This window comes from Dasypus novemcinctus, chromosome 15 (assembly GCF_030445035.2).
Source record: "Dasypus novemcinctus isolate mDasNov1 chromosome 15, mDasNov1.1.hap2, whole genome shotgun sequence".
Lineage (NCBI taxonomy): Eukaryota > Metazoa > Chordata > Mammalia > Cingulata > Dasypodidae > Dasypus > Dasypus novemcinctus.
Window position 1 is genome coordinate 93101656 of NC_080687.1, and position 13497 is coordinate 93115152.

At 42.4% G+C, this 13497-nt stretch overlaps 1 protein-coding gene across 4 annotated transcripts in view; it reads right to left on the minus strand.

Moving 5' to 3' along the window:
* The window catches only part of CPB2 (carboxypeptidase B2), a 52164-nt gene that overhangs the window by 28510 nt on the left and 10157 nt on the right, over window positions 1-13497 (minus strand). For all 4 annotated transcript variants that reach the window (XM_058276659.2, XM_071208274.1, XM_004475435.4 and 1 more), the window contains exons 2-3: window positions 1986-2061; window positions 353-477 (exon numbers count right to left, since the gene is read on the minus strand). In XM_058276659.2, the coding sequence (XP_058132642.1) occupies window positions 353-477; window positions 1986-2061 (201 nt within the window). The remainder of the gene's footprint in view (window positions 1-352; window positions 478-1985; window positions 2062-13497) is intronic.

Here is a 13497-nt window from a genome sequence, read left to right on the forward strand (position 1 = left end):
TTTTTCAAGAGATACCACCAAACCTACCAAGGAGAATCACAATTTTATTCCCCCACGTCTGGGTCTAGAATAGTGGCAGAAGGAGGACTACAAGAGACCCTTGATCAGATGAAGTCTAATCCTCAATTTTAGATAAGGGGGCCCAAGGTCATGAAAGGTTAAACTACTTGCTCAAGGTCACAGAACTAGCTACATGGCCTTTATCACCAGGCCCATTTCAGAGATTATCATGTTACCTTATTTAATGTAAATATTTTACTTTTATTTTTCCAAGAAGCAGTGTACCATCACCTAGCAAGATGCAGAAGAGGTGTTTAAAATAGGTACTGAGTAGCTGTTGAACGATGCCTACCTGAATTGAATGCTGCTCTCATTTAGATGGGTTTTCACACTGCTTACATCAGAGTCATTCACAAAAAAATGAACTTCTTTTTCCTTCTCAATAAATTCAACTGTTACTGGCTTCCAGAGAACAATCTGTTTTCAAGAGGAGACAGTGATAGAACAAAAACGGAGTTATTTAGTAACCAGGGCTATAAAAGCTTATCTGTGAGGGACAGGAAAAGAATACTTCCTGGCTGCTGGCCCCGGGAAAATTCCAGACACTCAATAAACATTTGGTGAGAAAATGAATGACGAAATGAATGATGAATGAATGAATATATTTATTACCCAGTTGTAAAATGGAATCTTTTTGTCAGATGTTTACAGGAGAAATGGAATTTCCTCTAGAAAGACAGTTGATGGAACACTGACACACTGACTTCCTTTAATAAAATTCGATGCCCTTGATATTATTAGCATGTCAGTGTTCTTTTTCTTGAAGCTAATTCTGGTTTTTGAGCAAAGCCTTCCAATAATAGTTTATGTATTTCCAGTTTCCTCTACTCTTTCAAGGCACTTTGCACACTCATGTCATTGGTCATCGTACTAAAGCTTTGGTATAGACTGAGCAGGTGTTGTTATTTTCATGATCAGATGAAGAAATTAAGGCACGTGGCTGATGTCTAAATCCACACACCCAGGAAGTGGCAGAATAAAAAAGAGAACTCTAAATCTCCAACGCTTCCTCTGGTGGTATTTCCCCTATAACGTGGAGTGGTGGCCAGGAAAACGCCTCCCTCTTCTCTTCCCTTGGGAGGAGCACAAGGGGCGGAAGACCCCACCTGCCGCCCCTCTCCATCCACTGGAGGCAAGGTGGTCCCGCCAGGACTGCTGCCAGCCAATGGCTGAGTGCTGTGGGATGTGGGGTTCCGCTAACAGGTGACTTTGGGTCACAGCCCAGTCAACTTCCCCTGAACTGCACTGTAGAATGAGCATCTCTGTGTACAATTCTTCTTTTCTCCTTCACAGGAGGCAGATGTGCATCGCTGTCTCAGGTGCTCCCTGCGTCTCAGGTGCTCCCTGCCATCTCAGATGCTCCCTGCCATCGCAAGTGCTCCCTGCCATCTCCATTCCCCTCCTCTCTATCCTTCAAAGTACCACCTCCAATAAAGCTTTTGTACTTCGACTTCACTCTTGGTGTCTGCTTCTCAGAAAACCCTAACTAACAAACATGGAGCCACTAATTTTCTCCCATAGTATTTTGTAACTCTTGCCAGTTTTCTCTACCGTAGGTGTCTGAGATGGGTCCCAGGCAGGAAAATTTTTAATAAATTTCCCCATGTGTTTCTGATGTTTATATCGTGGTTAAGAACCATTGTTTTATAGGCAAAATTCTACCATGCTTCTATCATCACAGCATCTCTGTAAAGCAGACAGTTCCAATCCACTGCATTTATGAAACTGACTGAAAAGCCAATAGCACAAATGAAGAAGGTTCAATTGGGGGAACCAACAAAATCAAGTGAGTACGGGGAGAGGGCTAAGCTATGAGAAGAGGGGCTTATACCAGAGCATATATTTAGACAACACAAAGGAGGGACACAGCACGTAATGCTTACACAAAATAAAACCAATATAAAAATAAATTAAGGAGAAGTTACCTCGTGTGTTGCAGTGAGATTCTGCAGAATCTCTGCCTGTCTGGAAGTGCTAGGAATAGCAGATAAAACTTGGCCACTGGTAAAAACAAAACAGAACAAAAAACACCAACGTTTTGAGGTTAGCAAAAAGTGAAAAATGAGATAACTTATATTGTAGATCACTGTAAGAAGGAAACACATTTTAAAATGTTAAAGGCAAGATTCCATCACTCCAGAATAAGTGTAAGAAGAGAACATGTATGTTCTCACTCGTTTTGCTCTGATGCAACCACAAAATCCACAGCTTTCTTGAATGGAGGTCAGTGTGCAGAACACTTCTTTCTTTTCCATCGCTTGAGTATTAATTTTAAAAATTAAAGATTTGGTGCATAAAAGGATATTTATGCAAATATATATTAAATGGTAGATTGCATTATGTACCCCAATTTAAACTTGTTCTCCACCTTAATCTGCATTCCTGTGGATGTGAATCCATTGTAACTATGACCTTTTGAAGATTTTATTTTTTTATTTAAGGCATGGCCCAATGATGCAGGATGGCTCTTAGCCCTATTACCTCAGCCCTTATAAAGAAAAAGCCATGAGGGAAGCAGACTTGGCCCAGCGGTTAGGGCATCCACCTACCATATAGGAGGTCCGCAGTTCAAACCCCGGGCCTCCTTGACCCGTGTGGAGCTGGCCCACGTGCAGTGCTGATGCGTGCAAGGAGTGCCCTGCCACACAGGGGTGTCCCCGAGTAGGGGAGCCCCACGCGCAAGGAGTGCGCCCCGTAAGGAGAGCCGCCCAGCGGGAAAGAAAGAGCAGCCTGCCCAGGAATGGTGCCACCCACACGGAGAGCTGACACAACAAGATGATGCAACAAAAAGAAACACAGATTCCCAGTGCCACTGACAAGGATAGAAGCGGTCACAGAGGAACACACAGTGAAAGGACACAGAGAGCAGACAACTGGGTTGGGGGGTAAGGGGAGAGAAATAAATTTTTTAAAAATCTTAAAAAAAAAAAAAAAGGAAAAGCCACAAGTTGGTGCCAGGAGCAGGAAGTCAGTCAGAAGCAGGAAGAGAAGAAAGGAGAGGACGTTGCCAGCAGATGGAAAAGTCAAGGAATGCGGGGGCTGCTGGCCAGCTGGAATCCTACTGACCCAAAGCCAACCTTCCAGCCTCTGCAGCTGCGAGTCGATATGCTCCCATCACCTAAGCCAACCCGCTGTGTGGCCTTTGTCACAGCAGCCTGGAAACTGAGACGCTCTCTTACCACATAATAAAACAAACACCTGGGAACCCATCATCACACTCAAAAGTCCAGCTTTACCCGTATCCTTGAAGCTCCTCATGTGCCTCTCCCAGACACACTTCCGTGCCACACCCCCAGAAGCAGCCCCTGCCTGAAATTTTCATTTTTGCTCATTTCTTTTCTTTATTATTTAGTTTTTATGTCGACATAATCATATATTCACATAGAATTGTAGGAAATAATACTGAGAAGCTGTATACTTTTAAACCAGTTTCTCCTAATGATAACGTTTTGTAAACTATATAGTATAAGTTCAAAATCAATATGTTGACATTAATGCACTACTTATCTTTTTCAGATTTCTCCAATTTTACTTGTATTCATTTGTGTGTATTTAGTTCTAGGCACTTTTATCACAAGTGTATGTTCATGTAGCCATCACCAGAATCAAGATACAGAAGAATTATCATCACAAGGCTCTTCTGCGTTGCCCTTTTATAACCATAATAACCACCACCCTCCCCCCCCATCCCCACTCCTATCCTTACCCTCTGTCAACCCTGTAACTTTGTCACATCCAGGATGTTATATAAATGGAATCATACAGCATGCAATCTGTTGGGATTGCCTTTTGCCACTTAGCGTAAGTGCCTTGAGCCTCATCTAAGCTGTCATGTGTATCAGAAGTTTGTTCCTTTCTCTTGCTGAATTGTGTTCCATGGTATAGATTTGTTCAACCATTCATCCATTAAAGGACCTTGGGGTTGTTTCAGTTTTTAGATAATATGGATTCATTTACTATAAGCATTTGTATACAGATTTTTGCATGAACATAAATTTCCATTTTGCTAGGACAAATGCTTAAGAATGCAGTAGCTGCATTGTAAGATAATTGCATGTTTAATTTTATTTTTAAAAAACTGCCAAGCTGTTTTCCAGGGTGACTGAAGCAATTTACTTTCCCACCACCAGCAACATACATAGTACAGTTTCTTTGCATTCTTGCCAGCATTTGTGGTAGTCGCTATTTTTATTGTAGTCATTCTGATAGGTGTATAGTGATATCTCATTTGTTGTGTTTATTTATTTATTTTTTTCATTGTGAATTTTTTTCTCCTTTATTTTCTTTTAAACGTTACATTCAAAAAATATGTTTGCTCATTTCTTTGTTTTTTTTTTATAGTTATAGCAAACACATATGGGTTCTTAAGTACTATGCTTGATTTAACTTTTTACAAATGGTATCCCATATACATACCCTTCTTCCGTATCTTATTTTTTCGCTCAACACTGTATTTCCAAGATGACCATCTGTGCTAAAATATCTGACTATAGTTCACATATGCAAGAATTTCTCTACAAGTGGAATTTCTATTTCATGGGGTATTTACCTTTTTCATTTCACAGCCTAGTGTCCAATTATTTCCCCAACTTTCTGTCTTGAGTTCTATTTCACCACTGGTGGAAAAGATTTCCTAGTGATCCTGCATTTCCAAGCCTTCCGTGCGGCTGGGTTGAGACCACGACTGAGTTCTGCCCAGTGGGCAGTGAGCACGTGGACCTGAGAGGAAGCAGGGGAGAGCGGGTGGAGGCCTCCCACGCTTGTGCTCACTCTCATGCCCGAGGCTGGAAGCTAAGACCCCACACGGTGGAGCAGCAGAATGGAAGCAGCCCAGATCTGTGAGTTGGAAGATAGCTCCAAGGGGAACCCTGCGACTTTCACGGATTGGTGATATCAGTGGGCATGAACCTTTGTGCGCTGAATAAAGCTATTACAGGGTGTATTTGTATAATTAAGGAGTAGCCTCACCGATGCAGTGTGGTTTACTTCTGAGCTCTTGATTATGCTCTATTGGTTTATTTGTCTATCCTTGTGCCCATACCTCTCATTTTAGTGACCAGTTCACATTAAATCTTTTTTTCTAAGATGTATTTTGTTTATTTATTTCTCTCCCCCATCATTGTTTGTGCTCACTGCCTGCTCTTTGTGTCTGGTCGTGGTGTGCTCACCACCTTTTTAGGAGGCACTGGGAACTGAACCCAGGACCTCCCATGTAGGAGGTAGGCACCCATTGGCTTGAGGCACCTCTGTTTCCCCATATTAAATCTTGATATCCTGCAGGACAAGCGCCTGTTCCTCCTCTCTCCTCCCCAGTTCCTCTTTCATAAAACCCTCTTGGCTTGGCCTTTGGCTTTTCCTCCTAAAATTAAAACATCAGCTTGTCATGTTCCATGAAAACTTTAGATTTTAAAATGTATTTTTATTTATCCACCCCCCCCCCCCCATTGCCTGCTCCCTGTGTCCATTTGCAGTGCGTTCTTCTGTGTCTGCTTGTATTCTCATTAGGCAGCTCTGGGAACCGATCCTGAGACCTTCCAGAGTGGGAGAGAGGCGATTACTCCCTTGCATCACCTCAGTCCCCTGTTCTGCTATGTCTTCTTATTTTCTCTCCTCTGTGTCTCTTGTTGCGACATCTTGCTGCACCAGCTCTCTGCATCGGCCAGCACTCCTGTGCATGGAGGTTTCCCTGTGCAGGGCGGCATTCCCACGCAGGGTGGCACTCCTGCATGGGGCCACATCCCTGCATGGGCCAGCACTCCCCGTGGGCCAGCTCGCCCTCACCAGGAGGCCCTGGGCATCGAATCCTGGACCTCCTATATTATAGACAGGAGCCCAATTGGTTGAGCCACATCTGTTTCCCCAAAACTTTAGATTTTGATTAGATTTATAAAGACTCTATACATTAATAATTTAAGGGCAACTGACATCTTTATGATTCTGTTCTTATCATTCCACAAAGTAGATTTATCTATTTGCTTAGGCCTTTTTTAATGGCCTTTAAAAAAGTTTTATAATTTTATCCATTAATATATTACACACCTTGTTATATTTATTCTAACAAATTTATTTATTCTTTTTAAAATACTAATGTTTAATATTCCATTTCTTAATTCTTAATGGCTAAGGTATGGCAATGAAAATTATTTTTGAATGTTGATTTTTCTACACAGTGACCTTGGTAATTTTGATAATTTTTATGTAGATATTTTGTGGCTTTTCTTTGTAAGCAATCATAATATCTGCACATATTAACAGTTTTGTTTCTTTTATTCTAATGTTTAAAACATTTTTTCTTGTCTTACTATGTTACCTAGGACCTCCACTACAATGCTGAATAGAAGTAGAGATAAAAGTGTATTAATTATCACTTTTAAGGAAAAGTTTCTAATGTTTTACCATTAGAATGCTTGTAGGTTTTGGTGGGTGCTTATTTAAAATCAGGTTAAAGGAGAAGTGGATGTGGCTCAAGCAGTTGGGTACCCATCTACCACACGGGAGGTCCCAGGTTCGATTCCTGGTGCTTCCTAAAGAAGACGAGCAACACAGCAAGCTGGCCCTGCCCAGCAAGCTGATGCCACAAGATGACGCAACAAGGATATGCAATGAGGACTCACAATGAGAGACACAACAATAGATACAATAAGCAGGGAGTGGAGGTGGGCCAAGTGATTGATTGCCTCCAAAGAGAGCACACTACGAACAGACACAGCAAGTACAAACAAGGGGGGTGCGGGGAGGCAGGGGGAGGTGATGGACAAATAAATAAAATAAATCTTTTTTAAAAATTAGGTTAAAGAAGTTTCCTTTTACTCATTGCTATGAGTTTTTATCACAAAGGGATGTTTTTATGAGATGAGCCTATGAGTTTTCTGTTTTAATATCTCAATGTGGTAAATTACATTAATAGATTGCTTTATGTTGGCACTTGTTTTCATGTATTTTCTTACCTTTGCCTTGTCATGTTTCTTTAGGCCTTATGCTTGCCAGGGCAGTGAAGAACTCTTAGTGGTTCTTGCACAGCCCAGGCAATAGATGAGTGTAATTCAGCATGGATCTACTTTATGTTCACCTAACACCTCTTCAGAAAGGGCATAACTTATTAGTAAATTTCCTCAGACCTGCAGCTCTTCACTCCCTTCTGCAGGTGGGGGAGATTTGGATGGAGGGAAAGGAAGCATGAGCAGAGAGACTGCAGGGATATGTGGAATCCATTAACAACAATGGCTTTTCCAGGGTTCCTGGATACCTCTGAGTAACCGCATAAGGCTATTTTATTTCCATTTAAATTAAGCTCTGCTGGTGGCGTTTGCCAGAGGGAAGTCCATTTTTCAACTGGAAAGGCATTTTTCTTTTTTTAGACAATTATTGCCCTTGATTAAATCAAAAGGAAAATTGTGTTCTGTTGCTTTATTTAAAATAATTTTTGACTTTTGCCTCCAGTCAAGGGACCAGAAAGAGGGACCAAAGTTACTCTTCCATTTGAAACAACTGAAAAACCAAACAAATAAATACAACAGTGGTGCTCCAGGCCTTGGACATCAGGCAACATGATGACTGAATGCAACATGGTATCCTAGATTGTTAGTGGAAATGGATGTTAGTGGAAAAAAACTGGTGAAATCCAAACCAAGTCTGAAGTGTAGTTAATAGAAAAGTGTTGATGTGAGTTTCTTAGATTTGGCAGACTATGTAAGATGTGCGATGTTAACATGAGTGGAAACTTGAGTGAAGAGTATGTAGGAATTTTGTACTATCTTTACACATTTCTGTAAATATTGAAATATTCCAAATAAGAATTAAAAAAAACAAAAACAAAAAGAAACATGGAGCAAGGGCTGTAGCAGCACAATGGAGGTTATAACTTCTGCTTGTCAGGGTTAGCAAAGTCTTTGTTGAAGAAATGATTAAGTAAGTACGAGTGTGTAGAGACACAGTAGTGGCGGAGGGACAAAGGACACTGGGAAATGGCGAGGTGTTGGTTGTTGCCAAGTGTAGCAAAAAGAGCTTTGGTGATGTGGGCTATGGGTGGGAAGCTGTTGGTCTTTTTGTGTTCTGACTTGTGAGTGTGGGACAGTAAGAGGCTGCAGTTTTGCCCTTGGTGATCATGGCTTTGACTCCAGTCCCAGGAGGCCATTTAGCAATTCAAACTCTGTATACATACCAGTCCATCCAGGGAAATTCTGATGGTAGTGATGCCGAAACTTAAGGGAACTTGGACTTGGCCTTGAAAGGGAAATATAATATAGCCTGTGCATAAATTCAAAATCATCTAATTCTGTATCCAAGTGTGCCTAGTCTCTAGAAATCCAGTTAAGTGATATAAGCCATATGGGCTTTGACTGTTCAGAAAGAATGTAAAACTGAATATGTATTCAAAGTTGCATCCAGACCGAAAGTGGGCAAGATGCTAATTCAAGTTCACCTGAGGTATGGGCGATATGTTCATTCAACACCTATCAACTAACAAAGAAAGTAGTTTTCTTTCATAAAAGCACCATTTGACTCCCCACTCTGTATAAAAGGAACTTAAAAATCTTGTTCGAGGTTTGGGGTTTGAAACTGGAAACTCCCAAGTCCAGCTGGCCATCAATAAACCATTTTTCCTTCTCAAACTCATTCCTGAGTCCTGCCCTTTCTATACGCAAATAATTAAACCTCTCTCAATCTCTACAACATTAGGACATGAGTAGAATGGTGGCTAGACATAAATGAGGTCGGCAACTTATGTAGTCCTACGAGAATAATTTTGACAACAGAGTGGGGGATGGTGTTTCATTTTGGGAAGCCTGATTGAAAGATTCTAAATTCTGGGAATAAGTTAATGGAGACTTGACTTAAAAGAGGGAAAGAGTGCTTTACACATAAATCAGACAGGGGAATTTTATGTCAATCCCTGAGCAATTTTAGCATAAACTCTTCAACCAGTGCTTAAGGATCTATGTTCAAAGATATTTATTAAAGATTTATTCATAGCAATAATAACTGGAAACAACATGAATGTTTATCAGTAACAGAATGGTTGAATATTGGTGGTCTCTCCACATTCCAGAATGTTTGGCATCCTTTATAAGAATGAATTAGGTGGCAGACTTGGTCCAGCGGTTAGGGCGTCAGCCTACCACATGGGATGTCCGCGGTTCAAACCCCAGCCTCCTTGACCCGTGTGCAGCTGGCCCACGTGCAGTGCTGATGCGTGCAAGGAGTGCCGTGCCATTCAGGGGTGTCCCCCACATAGGGGAGCCCCACGCGCAAGGAGTGCGCCCCATAAGGAGAGCCACCCAGCGCGAAAGAAAGCGCAGCCTGCCCAGGAATGGTGCCGCACACATGGAGAGCTGATGACACAAGATGACACAACAAAAAGAAACACAGATTCCCATGCCGATGACAACAACAGAAGCGGACAAAGGAGAAGACGCAGCAAATAGACACAGAGAACAGACAACCAGGGTGGGTGGGGAAGGGGAGAGAAATAAATAAATAAATAAATCTTAAAAAAAAAAAAAAGAATGAATTAGCCGGGGTTCGGTTCCCAGTGCCTCCTAAGAACAAAAAAAAAAAAAGTCAACAAATGAAAAAACTAACTAAGGGGAGGCAATGGGGGCTCAGTGGTTGAGAACTGGCTTCCCACATATGAGGTCCCAGTTTCAAACTCCAGCCCTGATACCTCAAAACAACAACAACAACCAAAAACCCACAACTACAAAAAAGATAGAGAACTATAAGGTTTGGGGAGGATGTGGAGCGATAGGAAGGCTTATTCATTGTTGGTGGGAATGTAGCACGGTACAGCCACTGTGGAGGACCATTTGGCAGTTCTGAAAGAAGTTAAATATAGATTTGCCACATAGCCCTGCAATACCACTACTGGGATATACCCGGAAGAACTGAGAGCAGCGACACAAACAGACATCTGCACACTGATGTTCATAGCAGCATTATTCATGATAGCCAAAAGATGGAAACAACGCAGGTGTTCATCAACTGATAAATGGGTAAACAAATCATGGTATATACCCATGGTGGAATATTATGTAGCTATAAGAATTATTGAAGTTGTGGTGCATATGACAACATGGATGAACCTGGAAAATATTAGGTTGAGTGAAGCAAGCCAGACACAAAAGGACAAATACTGTATGATCGTGCTATTAAGAACTAAATATACTGTGTGAACTCTTGGAGTTTATAACTAGACTATGGGTCACCAGAAAATAGAACGAGGTTAGAGAATGGAAAGCTGAGGGTTAACCTGTGCAGAATTTGTAAAAATGTTGTTTGTTAGTCTTTGGAAATGAATAGAAAAGGTGAAAGCACGTCACAGTGTTTGTAACTAGCAGTGCTATTGTATGGGGATGACAGTGGTTGAAAGGGAAAGTCTAAGGTCATGTACACTACTAAAAGGAAAGCTAAAAAATGTAACATGAGACTGTATAGCATAGTGAAACCTCATGAAATATGGATATAGGTAATATTGCATGTATGACTGTTTTTCTTTGAAACTGAACGATTGTATGTTAATATTACAAGATGTTAATATCAGACAAAACACACACACACATTATGGTAAGTGAAAGAAATGAGACACAGAGTACTACATAATGCATGATTTCATTTACCTAAAGTATAAATATAAATCAATTTATAAAGATGAAATTAGATTAATGGTTATGTAGAGCTGGGAAAGGATAGAGGGATTGAGAGGTGACTCCTAAGGGGTGTGGAGTTTTGCTTTTGGAGTAATGAAATTGTTCTAAAATTTGTTGTGGTGATAAATGCACAACACTGTGATTATACTAAAAGCCACTGATCATACACTTTGGATAGATTGCATGGTATGTTGATATATCTCAATAAAACTGCTTTAACCAGTCCCCTCCCTCCAAAAGAAGAATAAATTAGATCGACGCCAGTTAACTTGAGGGGATTTACATGATGCATTAAGAGACAGAAGTAAGATGTGGAGAACTGTAAAAAATATGATCTTATATTTGTAACAAAAATAAATTAGGGAAAAAAAAGGAAAATCGTGTGTGCACATTTAAATCAGGAGAAAGTTATGAAGCCATTGATTTGGAGGGTGGGGGCTGGTGAGAGGAGGATTGGGTGGGTAAGGGGAGGAACAAAGAAGATTGTTTTTACAGGAACAGTCTCTATAATATTGTCAGGATATCCAATGAATGTAAAACTGTGCTTGGGTATATAGAGATGCATAGAGACATGCATCAAAGCAAGATCCCCAAGGAATTAATGGTGGTTTTTCAAATTGGTAAAATGTCAGCGTTTTTCTAATTTTATGCTCTCCCATATCATTTACTTTTTAAAAAAATAAAAAACAAACAAACTCATTCTCCTACTGAATCGGGGAGAAAAGCCATATAAAATCTATTCTTGCTGTGGAAAAGCCACCGCAGAGCTTGGTGACGTTGGTGACGCTCTCACCAGCACAGTCCTTACTGTTGTAATAGGCAGAATGTCCTCCGAGCCCACTGGTGGAGCAAGGTCACCCGTGGGTTTTCTAGCCTAACGTAGTGTTTTACCTGAGCATGCCCTGCTTCCTGAAACTTTTGATTCCCTCTTTCACCATCTGCCGCTGAAACGCTTACATTTCTAATCCGCTTAGTGCAGGCCATGGCTTCTTCCAGCTTCCAGAAAACATCCTCACAACACGTTAGCATCGTCTCTCAGGGATCTAACTGGAAAGTTAAACCCTGTGTCATGGGCAAATGCAATTCCTTGGGCGTCCAGCCCGTTGCCTTTATTAACATCCAGTGCTTCCACAGCGTGGTCTGGAGGCCAGGGTCCCTAAATGTACACCTTCTATTGGTTTGGAGGCCAGGAAAGAAGATAGGAGTAGAGCCTGCGGGCGGGCATTAGAAGATGCCATTGCAGAAGTAGGCTCCCCGCAGCAGTGGGACAATGGGATCCCGATACAACAGAAGCCAGGGGGCAGTGCTGCACCACCAGTAGCCATGGAGGCACAGTACTGTAAGGTCCGCGAGGCAGCCAGGGGACACGAGCCACAGAAAGCTGAGGAGTTAATTAAGAGAACACGGTATCTGTAAGGGCATGCTGGAAGAACAGCCAACAAGGGTATTGCTCAGTCTATACAGTCAAAAGAGACCAAGGATAGTGTCATGGTTAGGCTATTGTGTCAACTCGACCAGGTAACTGTGCCCAGTTGTTTGGTCAAGCAAGCCCTGGGCTGACTTTAATACAGAGGCATTTATGGACGTTAGTCACCATTGACTTTACTGCAGTGGTAAATCATAGACAGTTGATTAAATTACATCAATTAGGGAGATTGCCATCAGCAAGAGTAACACTTAACCCAATCAGCTGAATGCCTTAAAAGGGGAAGTGATTCCAACATTGAGAGAGAATTTCCCAGCTCGTCTTTGGACAGCCAATCTCTCCCAAAACTCATCAAGGACCGTCACTGGACTTTCATTGCAGCCCTGGTTGCACCTGCCTGCGGAACCTGGACTTGTGCATCCCCATGGCTGTGGGAGAGACTCTTATAGAATCGCATACTATTGGCAGATATCTCTTGTTGAGTCTGTTTCTCTAGAGAACCCTGACTAATACAAATAGATAATGAGTGAGAGGCTGAGGACAGCTTTCCCAATAAAAAAAGTCACAGTCCTTTGCCCAGTTTCAAGACCTGAGCCAGTCCTTACACCCAGAATCCATCACCTAAAGGAGGGAGCCAAGTCCCCATGAGAAAAGACCCCTCAACACCATAGAAAGATTATAGGATCAATTGCCCCAGTCTTTCCTCAAAGGGGCCCGGGGCCATTTACTCAGGTAATTCTGCATCCTGGGGAGAGGGGAACACCAAGCATTTTGAGGTCTGTTGGAGGCAGGGTCCTGGGTGACATTGAAACCTGGGGTCTGGAGGCCTGGTGCTGCTCCAGCTCACAGGGGGTGCACAGGATCCAAAGCTCCACCCACGGTCATTTCCTGGTCCCCAAACTTACCACTGAAAAGGGCAAACCTATACTTGGTAGAACACAGTAGTTCCTTGTCTGTGGTGTAAGAGTATCATAGTGGGGAAAACCAAGAGGAAACTTCTGAAACTGCTCCACTCTTCCCCTCTCCCACCCCCAGGCAAGATAGCAAGTCAAAAGTAAAATGCAGGGAAACGGATGTGAGTCAACCCATTGGGCTCCCGTCTGCCATATGGGAGGTCCAGGGTTTGATGCCCAGGGCCTCCTGGTGAGGTCGAGCTGGCCCACATGGTGAGCTGGCCTGTGCAGAGTGCCGGCCCATGCGGGAATGCAGCCTCACGCAAGAGAGCCCCCCTGCGTGGAAATGCTACCTTGGGCAGGAAAACCTGCCCCGCGCAGGAGTGCCGGCTGACGTGGAGAGCTGGCACAGCAAGATGACGCAACAAGAGGCACAGAGGAGAGACAGTAAGAAGATGTAGCAGAACAGGGG